Source organism: Hemitrygon akajei, chromosome 5 (genome assembly GCF_048418815.1).
Source record: "Hemitrygon akajei chromosome 5, sHemAka1.3, whole genome shotgun sequence".
NCBI lineage: Eukaryota > Metazoa > Chordata > Chondrichthyes > Myliobatiformes > Dasyatidae > Hemitrygon > Hemitrygon akajei.
Genome location: NC_133128.1, coordinates 104,397,133 through 104,419,522, shown reverse-complemented (window position 1 = coordinate 104,419,522; position 22,390 = coordinate 104,397,133). Strand labels below are relative to the sequence as shown.

At 46.6% G+C, this 22,390-nt stretch overlaps 1 protein-coding gene across 4 annotated transcripts in view; it reads left to right on the top strand.

Moving 5' to 3' along the window:
- The window catches only part of LOC140728039 (succinate--CoA ligase [ADP-forming] subunit beta, mitochondrial-like), a 188,975-nt gene that overhangs the window by 60,420 nt on the left and 106,165 nt on the right, over positions 1-22,390 (top strand). For 3 of the 4 annotated variants that reach the window (XM_073046162.1, XM_073046160.1, XM_073046159.1), the window contains exon 5: positions 670-798. The exons of the other annotated variant lie outside the window; for it this stretch is intronic. In XM_073046162.1, the coding sequence (XP_072902263.1) occupies positions 670-798 (129 nt within the window). The remainder of the gene's footprint in view (positions 1-669; positions 799-22,390) is intronic. 4 annotated transcript variants of the gene reach the window in all.

The following is a 22,390-nucleotide window of genomic DNA, read 5'->3' as shown; positions in this document are numbered from 1 at the left end:
AATGAAACACAAAATATTTCAAATCTGGCAGCATCTGTTTCAGGATGAAAATCTTCATTGCTGAAATGGTAGCTATTTCTCTGTAAATGTTTCCCAACATGCTAAGCATTCCACCATTTTGTGTGTTATAGTTTGTAATAAATATGCTGGAATCACTACTTTGTGTATTATTTTGTAGGATTAAATTCCCTTTCCTAATTGCCCTTGACTTGAATAGCTTGCTAGGCTTTTTGACAGGTATATTGAGAAGTGACCACATTGTTGTTTCGGACTGGTTGCATAGGTAGAAAAGACAGATTTCTTTCCCTAAAGGACATTTGATAAACCAATTGGACTATGATAATCTGGTATCTCACTATTTTTAATTCTGTAATTTTTTAATCAATGAAAATCAAATAGCAGGATTTAAATTCAGAATATCCAGTTAGTAACTTGACCACAGTGCCACTGTATCTATGGCAAATTATGAAGGCAAAAGAACAATATGTACTGAATAATTAAAATAGTCACTGGAACTGACTATCAGATAGTTTGCAAATACTCTGCTTAGGAAGTCCAGCAAAATGTTTTTGTGTTGACTTAATTCATTATCAAAACATAATTCCATATTGTTATTTTTACCTAGAAAAGGGGAAGTGATTTCTGCTAATTTTTCCCCCTCTTCTTTAGGGGCCAGTATTGATAGGCAGCTCTCAGGGAGGAGTTAACATAGAAGAGGTAGCAATGCAAAACCCTGAAGCAATTGTGAAAGAGCCTGTTGATATACTCGAAGGTGCCACGAAAGAGCAAGCTGTCAAGGTAATTGCATAGAAATTCTAGTCATGAAAATTAACAGAATTCAGATAGCTGATATTGAATAAATAATTGTACTGCAACTTATTTTGACTATAGGGAACACTGTATAGCAGACACTTGTATGTAAAACAGCATTCATTGTTCCAAATTATTTGCATTGTAATTGGAAGAAACTCCAACTTCAAATGGTAATTGTTCTTTAATATTCAAATTACAGTTACGAGTTTAGAACATTGTTTATACAGTGGATTCTGGCTAATTAGGATACATTGGGCCCAGTATATTTGGCCCAGTTAAGCAACTGCCACAATTAAATAGTTAAAAAGATTTAATAAAGATAACTACTATTTGATTGAGTAACAAATTATGTAGAGCAAGACTTCGTTTATCTTTATTGTATTTGCCATTTGATCGGGGGGGGGGGGGTCTAAAATGCCCAAACGTCATGTGGTATTATTGGGCTGTACAGCTGAGAACTATTATGTTCTATTTTTCAACAAATGATTCTCCTCATTGGATAGAAATGGAACCTCACGGTCTAAAATTACCTCTTCCTTTATACATATACTCAGATACAGTTAAAAAAAATTACGGAAGCAGACTAAAAATCCAATTGTAAAGCACATGATAAAGGTATGGTATGATGTAAAAAAAATTTAAAGGAACATATGTATTATCACAATACAGTCCAATATGGGGCAATCAGTTCTTTGTACCAGGAAGAGCAGATGCGACATTTAAAGAATGGAAATCCAAGGGACTTCAAATGATTCAAAACCTTTATTTAGCAGACTCAGACATTATGATGTCTTTTGAGGAGCTGAGGTGTACCTTTAACCTTAATAGTAAACATTTCTACAAATACCTCCAGCTAAGAAGTTGTGTTAAGGTAAACCAAAACAACACACTTACCAGACCCCTACATTCACACTTGGAAAAAATTATGATAAAGGACAGTTTGAGAAAGGGTATCATTTTGGAATTTTATAATTCGCTGGTATCTTGCTCATCTGAAAATTCACAATACAAATTGAAAACTTGGGAGGAAAATTTGCAGCTTAAAATTTCAGATAAAGAGTGGAAAACAGCTTGTACCAATGCTCATACTAAGTCAATAAACACTCGCCTTAAGTTGATACAGTACAAATGGTTAATGTTGACCTGTCACACCAGTGGAATTAAACCAATACAACAAAAACATATCAGACATATGCACAAAATGTACAGAAGCTAGAGGTACATTGTTTCATTGTATGTGGCAATGTAGAGAGACTGGAGCATTCTGGGAAGAGGTACAAGCTATAATCGAGAAAATTATTTCAAAACAAGTTTCACTGGACCCTAAACTCTGTTGTGTTTGTACCTAGAGAAACATAATTACAGTAAAAATGAACAAGCATTTATAGATCTCAGCTTACTTCATGATAAAAAATGTATTGCACAATTATGGAAAAGTACTCATAGACCAAGCACTACTCAATGGATAAGGCTGATGTTATCAAGTCTCCCATTGGAAAGAATAACCTATATATTAAGGTCCAAACAGCAGATATTTGAGAATATATGGAGACCCTTCATTAGCTATGTCAAGGATTTGGACAACAGAAAATTAGAAGAGTATTACCTTCTGTAGACAATGTAGCTTCCAAAATTTGTAGAAAATTTATATTATTTATTTATTGATTTTTGAATTGTATTATAAATACCTGTTAAATTTTACACATTTTTTCATATAGATTACCACTTGTTGAAATAGGAGAAGCATTTTTTTGTTTTTTTGTGTGTGTGTTGTCTTGTTTGTTGTGTTAATACAGCAACTTCTATATTTTCTGAATAATATAAGAAAGTATAGGAAGGTAAAAGCTGTATTTTATGGTATTAAAATGCAAATAAACATTGTGGCAAAAAAAAAACCAAATTATGTATTTAAATAAAATACAGAACAAATTAGAACACTACCAATACCACTACAGTAATATAAAACTGTTTTAGTTATTGTTAGAAGAATTCATTCATTATACACTGCCACATTTTGATTGTAAATGAACAAAATCAGCACAGACACCCAGTGGACAATGTACTACCTTCATACAATGTTCTTCAATGATTACATCTTTCAAATCTTCATTTTCATTGTAACGTTCAAGATGATTAGTGATACCTTCAAATTCTTTGTATTTCCTAACTTGTTGAATGAGTAGTCATTTTTGGGGGGGCCGTCATTGGAGTGGTCAGATTTTAGAGTGGAAATTTTGAGGCTTTAATTCTTTGAGGCTTCAGCGTGGGAAGGCTTGAGTGAAAGAAGGCAAGAAACTGTAAGTAAAGTTTTTTCTCCCCACAGTTTATTGTTCTCCCTTCTTTATATTTGCTTAGTAGAGTGGACAGTAGAAATGTCAGGCAGGATAGTTGAATGCTCCTGTTGTGTGATGTGGGAAGTCAGGAGATCTCCAGTGTCCCTGACGACTACACCTGTGAGAAATGTGTCCAGCTGCAGCTTCTAACACTGCATTAAGGAGCTGGAGCTAGAACTGGATAAATTCTGGATCATTCGGGAGGCTGAGGAGGTGATAGATGGGACATATAGAGAGGTGGTGCATGATACAGGAAACTGGGTGACAGAAAGGGGTTAAACAGTTCATGCAGAGTTGTGATCTCAGTGTAGCCCCTAGTAAGCCTCAGGCTCGCTCAGCTCGCTTTCGTCTAGGGGGAGCAGCCTTTGGCCCCGCCAAACTGTGTAATCAAGTTTGTGTAGATGCTGTGTGATGTCCCCCACCACGCCAAATAACAGACAGTTCACCATATGCGATTAAATGATTACACTTTATAACTCTTACTTTGACTATGTAAATAGGAAAGGAACAAAATAAGAACTGTTTAACTGTTTTAAAAAAAGGCACCATTATTGTTAATCAGTTTGTGCACATATCATTGGAGCTCTTACAGAACCGGGTCTCCCTTCCTCCAGTCGATGTTCTTCAAACTCTGCCGACCCACAAATGGGACCACCGTCGGTGATTGACCAAACGCTTTACTCGAGTCAGTCCGTGTCTCCTCTCCTTGCCGAAGATCCTGGGCCTTGGACTCCCGCTCGGGGTCCGTTCTGTTGCCCACCTTACTGCATTGCATCTCCTCCCTCTGTCCTCATTGCGCCTTCTGCCCAAAGCCCGCGAAAATAATAGCATACAGACACACAAAAAAGAATAACGTCTATCCCAATTGGTTAGCAAATGAATACAATTCTCTCTATCGGTAATTATAACCCAAACAAGCTGTGAGAGAGAAGCACTTTCTCAGCAGTTAATATAACAAAGAAGCCATTTTACTAGCCTCAGCAGTAACATAAAAGAAGAAACCCCTTACATCAGGATTGCTACCCATGCTACGTGCTGGTGAGTCTAGACACAGGAAGATTATACAGTTTAACAGGTGGCTTAGGAGTTGGTGTAGAAAGTAGGGCTTAAGATTTTTGGATCATTGGGCTGTCTTCCAGAGAAAGTGGAACCAGTACAGAAGAGACAGTTTGCACTTGAGCTGGAAGGAGACTAAAATCCTAGTGGAGAGACTTGCAAGTGCTGTGCGGGGGGGGGGGGGGTTTAAACTAAAGTTGCCGTGTGTTGGTAACCAGAGTACTAGAACAGATGGTGGAGGTGTTGTGGAGACAGATGTTGTTAAGATCTCAGACAAGGTCAGGAATTGGGCAGTGTGACTAATATCCTGAGCTGCATATATTTAAATGCAAGAAGTATCTTAAGTAAGCCAGATATTGTAGCCATTAGTGAGACTTGGTTGCAGGAGGGCCAGGACTGGCAGTTCATTATTCTGGGGTTTCATTGTTTTAGATGTAACAGCATGGAAGGTATTAATGGAGGATAGGTGCTGGTACTAGTCAAATGAACTGCCACGGCAGACTGGAGAACTCATCTAGTGAGGCATTATGGGTGGAACTGAGGAATAAGAAAGGTATGAGCACGTTAATGCAGCTGTACTATAGATCATCCAGCAGTCCGCGGGATTTAGAGGAACAAATTTGTAGAGAGATCGCAGACTGTTTTAAGAAACATGAGGTTGTTATAGTCCGTGATTTTAATTTTCCACATACTGACAGGAACTCGCATACTGTAAAAGGACTAGATGGGATAGAGTTTGTCAGATTGTTCTGGAAAGTTTACTAGTCAGTACATAGAAGTCCCAATGAAAGTGTGCAATATTAGGGCAGGTGACAGAAGTTTATGTAGGGGAACATTTTGCATCTAGTGATCACAATGCCAAAGTAAATATGCAGAAAGATAGGTCTGGTACATGGGTTAAGATTCTAAATTGGAGAAAGGCCAAATTTGATGGTATCAGAAAGGACTTGGCATGTGCATTGGGACAAGCTGTTTATTGGCAAAGGTGAACTTGGTAAGTGGGAGACCTTCAAAAGTGAAATTTCAAGAGTACAAAACTTGTATGTGCCTGACAGAATAAAATGTAAACATAGCAAGTGCAGAGAACTTTGGTTTTCAAGAGATATTGAGGCCCTGGTTAAGGAAACAAAAGTGGGTGCATTGTGGGTACAGGCAAGAAAGAACAAATGAGGTGCTTATTGAGTATAAGAAATGCAAGAGAACACTTGAAGAAAGCAGGAGGGCTAAAAGAAGGCACAAAGTTACCTGGGGCCCTAACCAAAATATTTAAATCATCCTTAGTGACAGGTGAAGTGCCAGGGGATTAATGTTGTTCTGCTGTTTAAGAAAGGCTCTAAAAAACCAGGAGATCAAAGGCCAGTGAGCCTGACATCAGTAGTGGGAAAGTTATTGGAAGATATTTGAAGGAACTGGATATATGAGTATTTGGATGGACATGGACTGATTAAGTATAGTCAGTATGGCTTTGTGTGTGGTAGGTTGTGCCTAACTGATCTTGCAGAGTTTTTCGAGGAGGTTCCAAGGAAAGTGGATGAAGGCAAGGCAGTGCATGTTGTTTACATAGACTTTAGCAAGGCATTTGACAGTTCCCATATGGGAGGCTGGAAGGTTCAGTCACTTGGCATTCAAGATGATGTAGCAAATTAGATTAGCCAGTGACCTGATGATGGTGGTGGACTTTAGGAGATCTAGGCCTCATATGGAGCCAGTGATCATTAATGGAGAATGTGTGGAGCAGGTTAAGACCTACAAGTATCTGGGAGTACAGTTAGACGAGAAGCTAGACTGGACTGCCAACACAGATGTCTTGTGCAGGAAGGCACAGAGTCGACTGTACTTCCTAAGAAGGTTGGCGTCATTCAATGTCTGTAGTGAGATGCTGAAGATGTTCTATAGGTCAGTTGTGGAGAGCGCCCTCTTCTTTGTGGTGGCGTGTTGGGGAGGAAGCATTAAGAAGAGGGACGCCTCACGTCTTAATAAGCTGGTAAGGAAGGCGGGCTCTGTCGTGGGCAAAGTACTGGAGGGTTTAACATCGGTAGCTGAGCGAAGGGCGCTGAGTAGGCTACGGTCAATTATGGATAACTCTGAACATCCTCTACATAGCACCATCCAGTATATGTGTATACGCACCTAATGTAGTTAATTCTGATTTTTTTTTCAGAAACTTTTTTTTGAGTTATCGAATCTCAATGAATATAAGCTGATCATGGGTGGTGACTTTAATTGTTGTTTAAATCTGGTGATTGACAGGTCATCAACCAATCCATCATTTCCTAATAAAGCAGCAGCTTGTATTAACTCTTTTTTATTAGAATATGGCCTCGTCGATATTTGGAGATATAAACACCCCAATGATAAAGATTTCTCTTTTTTTCTCACACGTTCATCACAAGTATTCTCGAATTGATTACTTTTTTTTAGATACACGTCTGTTAAACTCTGTTGTTGAATGTGCTTATGACATCATAGCGCTCTCAGATGGGACATAACGTCCCATCTCCTGTACTCAGTCATTTGATTTATGAAGGCCAATGTGCCAAAACCTTTATGACCCAATCAACCTGTGAAGCCACTTCCAATGAATTTTGAACCTATATTCCCAGATTCCTTCCACCGTACTTCTCAGTGCCCTGCCACTCACTGTGTAAGGGTTTAAAGTTAACCCTTAAGCTTTCGGATAGATTTTTAAAAATGTCACAGTGGAGACTGAATCCCGTATTGTTAGATTTCCAGCTTTTTAAAATTTTATTGAGCAAATTTCTATATTTTTTGAATTTAACACAACTGAAGGAATGTCAAATCTGGTTATATGGGACACGTTGAAATCTTTTCTTAGTGGACAGATAATCTCATTCAGCAGCCTTGAGAAAGAAAACTAAAGTGGAATTGTCAGTGCTTATCAATAAAATTAAAAAGATAGATAAAGCGTATTCAGTTAAACCTACTGAAGACCTATATAAAGAAAGGGTCAGACTTCAATCTCAGTATGATTTGCTTCTGACCTTTCCCATTGAACAGCAAATTTTTAAATCTAAAAGTTTATTTTATATACATGGGGAAAGGTCTGCTAAGCTTTTAGCGGGTCAGTTAAAGGCTGGGACGGTCAGAAGACAGATTTTAAAAATTCATCAACCAGATATAACAGAAACTGTAGATCCTTATGAAATTAATAAGATATTTATGGACTTCATTCTAATCTTTATAAATCTGAATTCTCTGATAGCACTATTACTATGAATAGATTTTTGCAAGGTTAAACATACCTCAAATTTCGATTCAAGATGTTGATATGTTAGATGCACGTATTAAGCAAGAGGAGCTAGCCAAGGCTATATCCTCTATGCAATTAGGTAAAGCTCCGGGACTTGATGGTTATGCAGTAGAATTTTACAAGACTTTTCATGAAATGCTCATACCATATCTTCATCAAACGTTTATTGATTCTACATCCTCTGGGAACCTTCCTAAAATTTTTTATGAGGCACTAACTTCATTGATTCCAAAAAAAAGGAAAAGACCCATTGGAATTTGTATCCTATAGACCTGTTTCTTTATTGAATGTAGATTTTAAAATCCTCTCTAAGATTCTAGCAAATAGGCTTGAGAATATCTTGCCTAATGTTATTTCAAACGATCAAACAAGATTTATAAAAAAAAATAGGTACTCACATTTTAATATTCGAAGATTGTTAATTATCATTTATTTCCCCCTCAGCCAAAGAATCTGAACGTATTGTATCTTTGGATGCAGAGAAAGCCTTTGATAGGGTGGAGTGGCCTTATCTATTTCAGGTTTTGAAGAGGTTTAATTTTGGTCCAGGATTTATTTCCTGGATTAATTTGATCTATCATGCCCTGGTAGCTGCGGTTATAACTAATAATCAAAAGTCTCCTTATTTTAGATTATATAGAGGTACCCGTCAGGGTTGTCCCCTTAGTCCTTTATTATTTAATTTGGCTTTAGAACCACTTGCTATTGCTCTTAGGGATTCTAGTTCTGTGCAAGGTATTAAGAGAGGGGATAAATTACATAAGGTTTCGTTATACGCGGATGGTTTATTAGTTTACATTTCAAATCCTAAGGAATCTATTCCTTTTATGTTAGCTATATTTATGGAATTTGGTACTTTTTCTGGATATAAATTTAATTTACATAAAAGTGAATTATTTCCTATTAATAATTATTCTGATTATTATGATCAAATACCTTTTAATATTGCCAAAAACCATTTCACTTACCTTGGTATCAAAATTACTAAAAATTTTAAAGACCAATATAGGTATAATTTCTCCCCTTTAGTTGAATATACTCAACAGGCGCTTTCTAAATGGTCATCTATGTCGATGCCATTGACAGGTCGAATAATTGCTATAAAAATGGTTATTCTACCGAAATTTTTATATATATTTCAAGCAGTTCCCTCTTTTGTTCCAAAAACATTTTTTGATAAAATAGATTCTCTGATTTTGTCTTATGTTTGGAATAACAAAAGCTCCAGAGTGAATAAACTTTTATTGCCAGAACCAAAAACAGATGGAGGACTGGCCTTACCAAACTTTAGATTTTATTATTGGGCAATTAATATTCATTATATTTTTGGACTTATGATATAGATGACTAAGATCGCCCTTCATTGTTACAGTTGGAGGAAAATTCGGTAATAGGGTTTTCGTTAGCTTCTTTATTAGGAGCTCCTCTTCCGTTTTTGCTCTCTAGAATAGGTAGACAGCCTATTGTTAAATGTACTTTTAAAATTTGCTTTCAGTTTTGTAGATTTTTTGAATTAAATGATTTTCTACTTTCTAATAATTATTCTAATTTCTTTTTTAAACCATCAACTTTGGATAAGGCTTTTTAAACATGGAAAATTAAGGGAATAAAGACTTGTTTAGATTTGTTTTTACAGGACTGTTTAATGTTCTTTTCACAGTTAATAGATAAATATGATATTGCAGCGATGTGCTACACAGCGCTGAAATAACAACACGCAGTCGGTAAGTCGTTTCGAGACTAGTTTATTCAAACTTCGTGGCGCTGGCATTTAATCCCTAGCGCCCGCCCTCTCCGGGCAGAAATGATGTCAGAGGTGCATTACCAAAGTCTCTCCCCGTGCGCTGGCTATTTGTGAGCCGGTTCGCCTGCGCAGAAAGTGGTTCGCCACATAACTCCCGCCCCCCCCCCCCCCCCCCCAGAACCGGCAATACACCCCCCCAATGTCCACAGTCTGGATCAGCCTCTGTTTGGGAGGTCTGCCTCTGTGCCGCGGTGCCTGAACCTCGACCGGCTGCACCAAGTCCACATGGGCTGGTTTGAGTCGGTCCACCGTGAAAACCTCCTCTTCCCCCCAATGTCCAGAACGTACGTGGACCCATTGCTGCTGATCACCTTGAACGGCTCCTCGTACAGCCGCTGTAGCGGTGCCCGGTGTCCGCCCCTTCGTACAAACACAAACTTAGAGTTCTGCAGGTCTTTGGGTACATGGGTTGGGGCCCATCCGTGCTGTGAAGTTGGTACAGGGGCCAGGTTGCCGAGCCTTTTGCGTAGCCTGTCCAGGACAGCTGTGGGTTCTTCCTCTTGACCCCTTGGGGCTGGTATGAACTCTCTTGGGACGGCCAGGGGCACCAAATCTGTACACCAACTCGGCCGACGAGGCGTGCAGATCCTCTTTGGGTGCTGTGCGAATTCCAAGCAGGACCTAGGGAAGCTCGTCCACCCAGTTAGGTCCTCTCAGGCGGGCCATGAGAGTCACCTTCAAGTGACGGTGGAAGCGTTCCACTAGTCCGTTCGAGTGTGGGTGGTAGGCAGTAGTGTGGTGTAACAGGCTGGCCACAGCCAACCACAGGCTGGAGGTGAACTGGGCGCCTCTGTCGGAGGTAATGTGGGCCGGTACCCTGAAGCATGCTACCCAGGTTGCAATCAGTGCTCAGGCGCAGGAATCAGCAGATGTGTCGGTGAGCGGGACCGCCTCTGGCCACCTCGTGAACCAGTCTACCATAGTTAGGAGGTACCGCGCTCCTCGGGACACTAGTAGGGGGCCCACGATATCCACATGAATGTGGTTGAACCTCCGGTGGGTGGGTTCGAACTGCTGCGGCGGGGCTTTAGTGTGCCGCTGCACCTTGGCTGTTTAGCACTGCGCGCACATTCTGGCCCATTCACTGACCTGCTTGCGAAGTCCATGCCACGTGAACTTGCTGGAGACCAGTGGGACGGTTGTCCTGATAGATGGGTGCACCAAACCGTGTATGGAGTCAAAAACTCGCCGCCTTCAGGCTGCCGGGATGACGGGGCGAGGTTGGCCAGTAGCCACGTCGCACAAGAGGGTCCTCTCACCTAGGCCTACAAGAAAGTCTTGCAGCTGCAAACCCGAGACTGTGGTCCTGTAGCTGGGCATCTCGTCGTCTGCCTGCTGTGCCTCCGCCAATGCTGCATAGTCCACCCCCAGGGACAGGGCCTGGACAGCTGGTCTGGAGAATGCGTCCGCCACGACGTTGTCCTTTCTCGAGACATGCTGGATGTCCGTCGAGTACTCGGAGATGTAGGACAGATGTCGCTGCTGGCGAGCCGACCAGGGATCGGACACCTTTGTGAATGCGAAGGTCAACGGTTTGTGGTCTGTGAATGCGCCTTCCAAGAAGTACCTGAAATGCCGGATTGCCAGATGCAGTGCCAACAGCTCCCAGTCGAAAGCACTGTACTTGAGTTTGGGTGGTCGTAGGTGCTTGCTGAAGAACGCCAGGGGTTGCCAGCGCCCCTCGATGAGCTGCTCCAGCACCCCACCAACTGCTGTGTTGGATGCGTCCACTGTGAGGGCAGTCGGAACATCCGTTCTGGGGTGCACCACCAACCACATCTTCCCCTCCCCCCACTCTCGGCTTTCCGCAGGGATCACTCCCTACGCGACTCCCTTGTCCATTCATCCCCCGCATCCCTCCCCACGGACCTCCCTCCGGGCACTCATCCCTGCAAGTGGTAGAAGTGCTACACCTGCCCCCACACTTCTTCCCTCACCACCACCCCAGGCCCCAGACAGTCCTTTCAGGTGAGGCATCACTTCACCTGCGAGTCAAATGGGGTGATATACTGTATCCGGTGCTCCCGATGTGGCCATTTATACATTGGGGAGATCCGCCGCAGACTGGGAGACCGTTTCGCCGAACACTGGCGCTCGGTCCTCCAGCAGTGGCGGGATCTCCCTGTGACCACACACTTCAATTCCACAGACCACTCCCACTCCGACATGTCTGTCTATGGCCTCCTCTACCGTCAAGATGAGGCCACACGCAGGTCGATGGAGCAATACTTTATCTCCCGCCTAGGTAGCTTCCTTCCTGCCGGCATGAACATCCAACTCACTGACCTCTGTTGATACCCCTGCCCCCCACCCTTACCCCCATCCCTATCTATTATTTTAGTCTGGTTCTTTTTCTCTCTCTTTTTTCCCCCTCACTATAATCTCTCCCCCCAGCCCTACCTTTCTTTCTCTTTTATTTCCCATAATTCTCCACCTTCCCCCTAGCCCATTTCCCTCCAGCCTATCACTTCCCAGCTCTCTACTTTATCCCTCCCCCCACTTCTTATCCCCCCTCGACCATCCCATGTTACTTCACTCCTGATGAAGGGTTTTGGCCCGAAACGTCGTTATTACGTCCTCCCATAGAAGCTGTCTGGCCTGCTGAGTTCTGCCAGCATTTTGTGTTTTTTAATTTATTTCCAGCATCTGAAGATTCACTCGTGTTGCCTAAGGATCCTTTTATTCCCACTTGTTGCCTCCTCCAATCAGCCAATGCTCTAGCCATGTTAGTAACTTTCCTGTAATACTATGGGCTCTTAACTTGATAAGCAGCCACATTTGTGGCACCCTGTCAAAGGCCTTTTGAAAGTCCAAATATACACCTTCCACTGAATCCCCTTTATCTACCCTACTTGAAATCTCAGAATTCTAATAGGTTCGTCAGGCAAGATTTTCCCTTAAGGAAGCCACTATCTTGTCCTGTGTCACCAAGTACTCCATAACCTCATCCTTAAAAATTGACTTCTTCACAACATCTTCACAATTACTGAGGTCAGGCTAACTGATCTATAATTTTTTTTCTGCTACTTTCCTCCTTTCTTAAAGAGTGCAGTGACATTTGCAATTTTCCAGACTTCTGGCACCATGCCAGAATCCAATGATTTTTTAATGATCACATTTCTAATGCTTCCACAATCTCTAACACTACCTCTTTCAGATCCCTAGGATACAGTTCATCTGGTCTGCATGACTTAGGTCTTTAAGCTTTTTGAGCATCTTCTCCCTTGTAATTGTAACTGCAGTCACTGCTCTTCCTTCACGCACTACAACATCTGGTACAGTGAAGACTAATGCAAAAATACTCATTTAGTTAATCTGCCATGTCCTTGTTCCCCATTATTATTTCTCTGGCCTCATTTTCTAACAGTCCTATATCGATTCTCATCTCTCTTTTATTTTTTACATCCTTGAGAAACCCTTTACTATCTACTTTGATATTGTTTATTAGCTTGCTTTCATATTTCATCTTTTCCCTTCTAATAATCCTGTTAGTTGCTCTTTGTAGGTTTTTAAAAGCTTCCCAAACCTCTATCTTCTCGCTAATTTTTGCTTTGTTGTACGTCCTCGCTTTTGTTTTAACATTAGCTTTGACTTCTTGTCAGCCACGGTTATACTATTTTGCCATTTGAGTATTTGTTCATTTTTGGAATACATCTATTCTGCATCTTCCTTATTTTTCCCAGAAACTCACATCTTTGCTGCTCTGCTTTCATCCCTGCCATCAGCTCTTTCCAAATTACTTTGACTAACTCCTCTCTCATACCACTGTAATTTCCTTCACTGCACTTAAATACTGCTATGTCAGACTTTACTCTCTCCCTAGCAAATTTCAAGTTGAACAATCATATTGTGATCACTGTCTCCTAACTCAATCCAGTATAGCTGATCCCCTAGTAGGCTCAATGATAAAATGCTCTAAAAAGCCATCTCGTAGGCATTCATCAAACTCACTCTCTTGAGACCCATTACCAACCTGATTTTCCCAATTGACCTGCATGTTAAAATCTCCCATGACTATCATAACATTGCTCGTTTGACATACTTTTTCTATTTTCTGTTGTAATCTATGGTCCATGTCCAAGCTACTGTTGAGAGACCTGTATATAACTGCCACCAGGATCCTTTTCCCTTTGTAGTTTCTTAACTCAACACACAAGGATTCAACATCCTCTGATCCTATATCACATCTTTCTACTGATTTGATGCAGTTCTTTACCAGCAGAGCCATACCAGCCCCTTTGCCTACCTTCCTATCCTTCAGATACAATATGTAACCTTGTACATTTAGCTCCCAACTACAACTATCCTTCAGCCATGATTCAGTGTTGGCCACAACGCATACCTGACAATCTGTGATAGTGCAACAAGATCATCCACCTTATTTCTTATACTCCGTGCATTGAGATATAACACTTTGAGTACTGTTTTTGCTAACCTTTTTGATTCAGCTTCCCTAATGCAGTGATACTCACCCTGCTAACTGCAATTTGGTCCTATCATTTGTCCGCCTTTCCTGACAGTCTGACTGCACGCTATCTTTGCTTTTTTACTAACTGCCCTATCTTAAGTCCTGGTTCCCACCCCCCTGCCAAATTAGTTTAAACCTTCCTCAACAGTTGCAAAAATCCTGCCCACAAGAATATTGGTCCCCCTTGGGTTCAGGTGCAAGAGAGAGAAAAGAAGGGTACCTTAACAGAAACAGGTCTTGGGTTAAGAGTGATAGGTGAAAAGTTTAAGGGAAACATGAGAGGAAGCTTCTTTACTCAGAGGGTGGTGAGAGTGTGGAATGACTGCCAGTTCAAGTGGTGAATGCTACATGGATGGTAGAGGTTTGGAGGGCTGTGGTCCTGGTGCAAGTTGATGGGAGTAGGCAGTTTAAATGGTTCAGTACGGACCGAAGGGCTTGTTTCTGTGCTGTACTTTTCTGTGAATATGAGTAAATCATTTCATTTTCACTTGTGGCTGTTTCTGGCATCTCGAGGCCTGAATGTTTGAAACCACAGTGAGCAAAACAGTACTGAGTTGTCGTCTTACAGCTTATTTCTTGCAAGCTATCAGTGAGAAAAATCGCTATATTTTGAACACAAACATGTCTAACTGCGCTATGTAGTGTCTGATGGCCACACAATATACGTGACTGACAGATATTGTACGGGAACTATCTCCTGTCCCAGTTAAATAGCATATTGTCCCAAATAAACAAAGGGAATTCCAGCCATTTTCTTGATTAGTTTTTGTTCTTTAAGAGTTGCCCCAAATAAGCATTTGCTCTGATTAACCAATGGCCCTGTTAACCAGAATCCACTGTACAGCCAAGCGAAGATGATTTTAAATGCAAAACCTTTGTTAACAGAGAATGATCAGTCGACACAGCATGTATAATGAAAACAAACAAGAAAATCAGCAGATGCTGAAAATCCTCTAGCATTTTGTGTGTGTTGCATAATGAAGAGGCTGTGGCGACCCAATTACTAGCACACTCGAACCGGCTGACAATTAGCCAGAGTGCAGGCACAAAGGAAGAAAGCCTGAGGGGGTTTCAGTACGTGCCTCTCGAGGTATCCGGTGGGAGAGACAGGCTTTAAAGCAAGACTGTGAAGTTGAAATAAACTTAGTCTTTGACTGCAGTTTACTGACTCCGTGTCGTTATTTTAGCGCTGCGTGTAGCACACCGCTACAATTGGTGACCCCGACGGTCCAAACGTTTTTGGACCGGAGATGACCAACACCGCATCTGTTAATGCGGTTTCCTTGAAGCTGCCAAGCTTCTGGATGCTACAACTTCACCTATGGTTTCAGCAAGCAGAAGCCCAATTCCACGTTCGGCAGATAACCTCAGAGGACACCCGTTACTACTACATGGTGAGCTCCCTCGACCAGGACACAGCGGCCCAGGTCGTGGAGTTCGTACAGTCTCCCCCGGTGGACGGCAAGTACACAGAATTCAAAGCCCTGCTCATAGGGACTTTCGGGCTCTCCCGCCGCGAGCGAGCTGCCCATTTACTGCACCTGGATGGCTTGGGAGACAGGCCTCCATCAGCTTTAATGAATGAGATGTTGTCTCTGGCCGACGGACACCCACCCTGCCTCATGTTTGAGCAGGCATTCCTGGAGCAGCTGCCCGAGGACATACGCCTGCTGCTGTCCGACGCGGATTTCAGCGACCCCCGGAAGGTGGCAGCCCGGGTGGACTTGCTGTGGAATGCCAAGAAGGTGAGTGGGGCGTCCGTCACACAGATCACCCGGCCGTGCTCCCAGCAGCAAACCAGTCCAGGCCCGGCCGCAGAGCCCGCTAAACCCAGAGGCCAGGGTGTGGAGCCCAACGAGCAATGGTGTTTCTACCACCAGCGGTAGGGCGCAGAAGCCCGCCGTTGTCGCCCGTCCTGCCAGTTCCCGGGAAACGCCAGGGCCAGCTGTCGCTGATGGCTACGACGGCTGGCCATCGGGATAGCCTCCTGTATGTGTGGGACAGCAGGTCGGGACGCCAGTTTTTGGTCGACACCAGTGCCAAGATCAGCGTCTTACCTCCGACGAGTTACGACACCCGCAGCAGGGCGCTGGGTCCCCCCCCGCGGGCTGCGAACGGCAGCACTGTAAGGACTTATGGCACCCGTCCGGTGCAGCTACGGTTCGACTCCAGCCAGTTTACGTGGGACTTCACACTGGCCGCCGTAGCCCAACCGCTTCTGGGTGCGGATTTCTTGCGGGCTCACAGCCTACTGGTCGACCTGCCCAGGAAGAGACTGGTTCACGCCGAGACCTTTCAGACGTTCTCCCTGGGTGCAGCCCAGTTGCCAGCCCCTCACCTCGGCTCCATCACGCTGTCCGACAACAACTTCACCAGGGTCCTGGCGGATTTCCCATCGGTTCTGGCACCGCAGTTCGCGGCAGCCATGCCCCGACACGGCGTACAGCACCACATCCTGACCCAGGGACCACCCCTCCATGCCCGCGCTCGGCGGCTTCCCCCGGACAAGCTTCGACTGGCGAAGGAGGAGTTCAAGAGGATGGAGGAATTGGGGATCATTCGGCGGTCCGACAGCCCATGGGCCTCCCCCCTGCACATGGTGCCCAAAGCGACAGGGGGCTGGAGACCATGCGGCGACTACCGCAGGCTGAACGAGGCTACAACACCGGACCGCTACCCTGTGCCGCACATTCAGGACTTTGCAGCAAACATGCACGGCGCACGGATCTTCTCCAAGGTAGACCTCATCCGCAGATACTATCAAATCCCGATGCATCCGGACGACGTCCCCAAAATGGCTCTCATCACCCCGTTCGGTCTTTTTGAGTTCCTCTGCATGCCGTTCGGCCTGAAGAATGCCGCACAGACGTTCCAGCGGTTGATGGATGCGGTGGGACGCGACCTGGACTTCGCATTCATCTATTTGGACGACATCCTCATAGCCAGCAGCAGTCGTCAGGAGCATCTGTCCCACCTCCGACAACTCTATGCCCGGCTGAGTGAGTACGGTCTAACAATCAACCTGGCCAAATGCCAGTTTGGGCTCGACACCATTGACTTCCTGGGCCACAGGATTACCACAGACGGGGCAACCCTTCTGCCTGCTAAGGTAGATGCGGTCCGCCATTTCCTCCGACCCACCACGATCAAAGGCCTTCAGGAATTCGTGGGTATGGTCAATTTCTACCACCGCTTCCTCCCTTCAGCTGCCCGGATCATGCACCCCCTGTTCGCCTTGCTGTCCGGTCCGGGCAAGGACATTACCTGGGACGAGGTGTCCGCCGCCGCTTTCATTCAAATGAAGGATGCCTTGGCGAACGCCGCGATGCTAGTGCACCCCAGAATGGACGTCCCTACCGCCCTCACTGTGGACGCATCTAATACGGCAGTCGGTGGGGTACTGGAGCAGCTCATCGTGGGCCGCTGGCAACCCCTGGCGTTTTTCAGCAAACACCTGCGGCCACCCGAGCTCAAATACAGTGCTTTCGACTGGGAGCTGTTGGCGCTATACCTGGCAATCCGGCATTTCAGGTACTTCTTAGAAGGTAGGCCCTTCACCGCGTTCACGGACCACAAACCGCTTACCCTTACATTCACAAAGGTGTCCGATCCCTGGTCGTCCCGCCAGCAGTGCCATCTGTCCTACATCTCTGAATACACGACGGACGTCCGGCACGTCTCGGGTAAGGATGACTTTGAGGCGCTGGCAGAGGCATAGCTGGCAGATGAGGAGATCCCGAGTTACAGGACCGCAGTCTCCGGTTTGCAGCTCCAGGACCTCCCCGTAGGCCCAGGTGAGAGGACCCTACTCTGTGATGTCGCCACCGGCCAGCCCCATCCCGTCGTCCCGGCACCTTGGCGACGACGTGTTTTCGACTCCATTCATAACTTGGCACACCCCTCCATCCGCACTACCGTACGGATGGTCTGCAGCAGGTTCGTTTGGCACGGACTCCGCAAGCAGGTCAGTGAATGGGCCAGAACGTGCATGCACTGCCAGACGGCCAAGGTGCAGCGACACACCAAGGCCCCGCCGCAGCAGTTCCACCCCACCCACTGGCGTTTCGACCACATTCATGTGGATATCGTGGGCCCCCTGCCAGTGTCGCGTGGGGCGCGGCACCTCCTGACTATCGTGGACCGGTTCATAAGATGGCCAGAGGCGGTCCCACTCACCGACACGGCCTCCGAATCTTGCGCCCGGGCACTGATCGCCACCTGGGTGTCCCGCTTTGGTGTACCGGCCCACATTACCTCCGACAGAGGCGCACAGTTCAGTTCACCTCTAGCCTGTGGTCAGCGATGGCCAGCCTGTTGGGGACTCAGCTGCACCACACCACTGCCTACCACCCACAGTCGAACGGACTGGTGGAGCGTTTCCATCGTCACCTGAAGTCGGCTCTCATGGCCCGCCTGCGAGGAGCTAACTGGGCGGACGAGCTTCCCTGGGTCCTACTCGGCATCCGCACGGCGCCCAAAGACGATCTGCACGCTTTGTCAGCCGAGTTGGTGTACGGCGCACCCCTGGCCGTTCCCGGGGAGTTCATACCAGCCCCAAGGGGGCGAGAGGAAGAACCCGCAGCAGTCCTGGGCAGACTACGCGAGAGGCTCGGTGCCCTGGCCCCCATACCCACTTCGCAGCATGGGCAGCACCCGACCTGTGTACCCAAAGACCTGCAGAACTGTAAGTTTGTGTTTGTACGACGGGGCGGGCATCGGCCACCGCTGCAATGGCCCTACGAGGGGCCGTTTACGGTGATCAGAAACGACAGGTCCACGTTCGTGCTGGACGTTGGGGGGAGAGAGGAGGTTTTCACGGTGGACCGACTCAAACCGGCCCATGTGGATTTGGCACAACCGGTCGAGTTTCCGGCACTGCGGCGCAGAGGCCGACCTCCCAAACAGGGTCCGACCCAGACTGTGGACATTGGGGGGTGTATCGCCGGTTCTGGGGGGGGGGGTTATGTGGCAACCCAATTACTAGCACACTCGAACCGGCTGACAATTAGCCAGAGTGCAGGCACAAAGGAAGAAAGCCTGAGGGGGTTTCAGTACGTGCCTCTCGAGGTATCTGGTGGGAGAGACAGGCTTTAAAGCAAGACTGTGAAGTTGAAATAAACTTAGTCTTTGACTGCAGTTTACCGACTCTGTGTCGTTATTTTAGCGCTGCGTGTAGCACACCGCTACAAGGCAGTCTTTCCATGGGGATTAATTTTGAATCAGTAAAGGCATTCTGAGTTCAGCTGTCTCTGCCTCCGTGTGTTTTCTTAGTAGCGCGTTGCATGCAACTACATTGGTGACCTCGACATTCTAGACGGCATGTGAAGCTGGTGACTCGGCGACCAGCCATGAGTTTGAGCAACTCGCACAGCGCGGTCTCTCTGAAGCTCCCGACTTTCTGGGCCACTCAGCCCCATGTTTGGTTCGAGCAGGCTGAGGCCCAGTTCAATATCAGAGAAATTACAGCCGATGCCACGCGGTCCTACTATGTGGTCAGCACGCTCGACCAGGAGACGGCAGGCCGGATCATTGACTTCCTACGCCAGCCGCCAATGGAGGACAGGTACACTAAGCTTAAGGTGCTCCTGATTCATACCTTTGGACTCTCCTGCCTCGAACGAGTCGCACGGCTCCTACGCATGGACCGCACGACATCCGAGCTCATGATGACATGCTGGCGCTCATGGACAGCCATAAGCCGTGCTTTTTATTTGAACAGTTGTCCCTCGAGCAAATGCTAGAGGACATTCGCCTCCTTGTGAGTGAGGATTTCAGTGACCCACACAGGGTCGGGGCTAAAGCAGATGTCCTTTGGCAGAGCATGCAACATGGAGCAGCCTCCATTGGCCTTGCCACGGTCGCACGCCCCAATAACCGAAGCCATCGAGACTCACAGGGGAAAAAGATGAAAGTTCAGAACAATGGTGTTTCTATCACCAAATATGGGGTTCAGGCGCGAGTCACTGCCCTCCACCATGTGTTTTTCTGGGAAACGCCAGGGCCAGCCGTCGCTAATGGCTACGACGGCTGGCCACCAAGACAGCCTCCTGTAGCTCTGGGACTGACACTCCAGGTGGCGCTTCCTGGTAGACACCGGGGCCGAAGTCAGCGTACTGCCCCCCCTCAAACATGGACACTTGTAACACGGTCCCAGGCCCTGAACTCACTGCTGCAAATGGCATCAGTATTTGGACGTACTATCTCACTGCATTTCGGGTCCAGCTGTTTCACTTGGACTTTCACGTTGGCAGCGGTGTCACAGCCACTACTAGGGGCAGATTTCCTATGAGCCAACTGCCTCCTGGTCGACCTAAAAGGCCGGCATTTGGTCTACGACGAGACATTTCAGACTTTCCAGCTCAGAGAAGCCAAGCTACCGGCCCTCCACCTGGATTCCGTGACCCTCTCGAGTAACGAATTCGCCAGGGTGTTGGTGGAATTAACCTCCATAGTCACCCCGCAGTTCTCCACGGCCGACCCCAAGCACGGCGTGCAGCATCACATCCAACAAGCTCCACCTCGTCAAGGAGGAGTTCCGTAAGGTGGAAAAGATGGGAATCGTACATCGCTCAGACAGCCCCTGGTCATCCCTGCTGCACATGGTGCGCAAGTCCGCAGGAGGCTGGAGGCCCTGCGGAGACTACAGAAGGCTCGACGATGCCACAACCACTGACAGATACCCGGTACCCCACATCCAGGACTTCATGGCGAACCTTCACAGAGCGACCATATTCTCGAAAATCGACCTGGTCAGGGGATACCATCAGATCCCAGTGCACCCCGACGATGTGCCCAAGAAAGCCCTCATCACCCCGTTCAGCTTGTTCGAATTTCTGAGGATGCCTTTCAGTCTCGAGACTGCAGCCCAAACTTTCCAAAGGCTCGTGGATTCGGTGGGACGTGGCCTGGATTTCATTTTCATTTACTTGGACGATATCCTGGTGGCCAACAGTTCGCACCAAGAGCAAGTGGCACATTTGCGCCAGCTCTGCCAACGCCTGAGTGACTACGGACTGGCAATCAATCCAGTGAAGTGCCAGTTCGGGCTGACAGAGATGGACTTCTTGGGCCACAGAGTCAACCAACATGGTGCAGTTACCCTACCAGGCCATCCACCAGTTCCCCAAGCCCAGCACAGTCAAGGGCCTGTAGGAGTTCGTAGGAATGGTCAACTTTTATCATTGGTTCGTGCCGGCGGCGGCCCGAATCATGAGACCCATGTTCAGCCTGATGGCCGGCAAGGCCAAAGGAGTGGCATGGGATGTGGAGTCCATGGAGGCGTTCGAGCAGACCAAGGAGGTGCTGGCAAAGGCGGCTCTCCTAGTGCACCTGAGAGTCAATGTATCCACGGCACTCACAGTTGATGCTTCTGACATGGTAGCCGGCGGAGTCCTGGAGCAGCTCGTCAAGAGCCAGTGATGACCACTTGCTTTCTTCAGCCGGCACCTATGGCCACCAGAGGTGAAGTACAGTGCTTTTGACAGAGAGTTGCTAGCGCTCTACCTGGCTGTCCTTTCTTGAGGGAAGGGAGTTCACCGTGTATACGGACCACAAGCCCCTCACCTTCACACTGGCCAAGGTATCGGACCCATGGTCGGCTCGGCAGCAGAGGCACCTGTCCTTTATTTGAGAATTCACCACGGACGTCCGCAACATCACAGGGAAGAAGAACGTTGTCACTGACACACTGTCTTGCCCCTGCCTCCACTCAGTAGGCATGTCATCCTCAGGAATAGACTACACAGCACTGGTGGAAGCATAACGGTCGGACACTGAGATACCAGCTTATCGCACTGCTGTTTCGGGGCTCCAGTTGGAGGACGTCTCCATTCTGTGGATCGACTCCTGTGCAACGTGTCTACTGGCAAACCCTGACCAGTGGTACCAGCAGCTTGGACGCGCCGGGGGTTCGACAAGCTGCACGACCTGGCCCACCCATCTATCTGGATGTGCATCAAGCTGGTAGCGGACAGATTCATCTGGCATGGTTTGCGCAAACAGGTCGGACACTGGGCCAGGACCTGTGTACACAGCCAGACCGCCAAAGTCCAATGACACGTGAAGGCTCCCCTCCAGCAGTTCCAACACATTCACGTGGACATCGTTGGCCCCCTGCCAGTCTCCGGGGGCGCCAGGTATATCTTTATCATGGTAGACAGGTTTACCAGATAGCCAAAAGCCGTACCGCTTGGATGCTTGCAGACTCGTCCACTGAGTCCTGCGCCAGGACGCTCATTGCAAACTGGCGGCCTCCCAACGGACATAACCTCCGACAGAGGGTGTTGTGATGGAAAATAACTGGTTCTTTGAGTTTCAACAGTAGAGGCCTGGACACACACAGTTTTAATAATAAGGAATTTATTTACAAGGGAAAGTCGGGTCAACACAAGCAACTACAATATTCTAACAAAAAAACGTTTAGGGTTAACATGTGTGGGGAAGGTCGGGTCGGCTGTACAATACACAGAAAGAGGTGTGGGGACAGGGTACAGTTACACATACAAAGAACAAGGGAAAAGCACTATGACAGCTATCCCCCTTGACCTTGGATAGCTGTGACTCCCTTACCAGGACCAACGATAAACCTTCCCAAACATAAATCAATGCACTTACCTTCAATGAGGTGGTCTGTAAGAGAGAGCGAG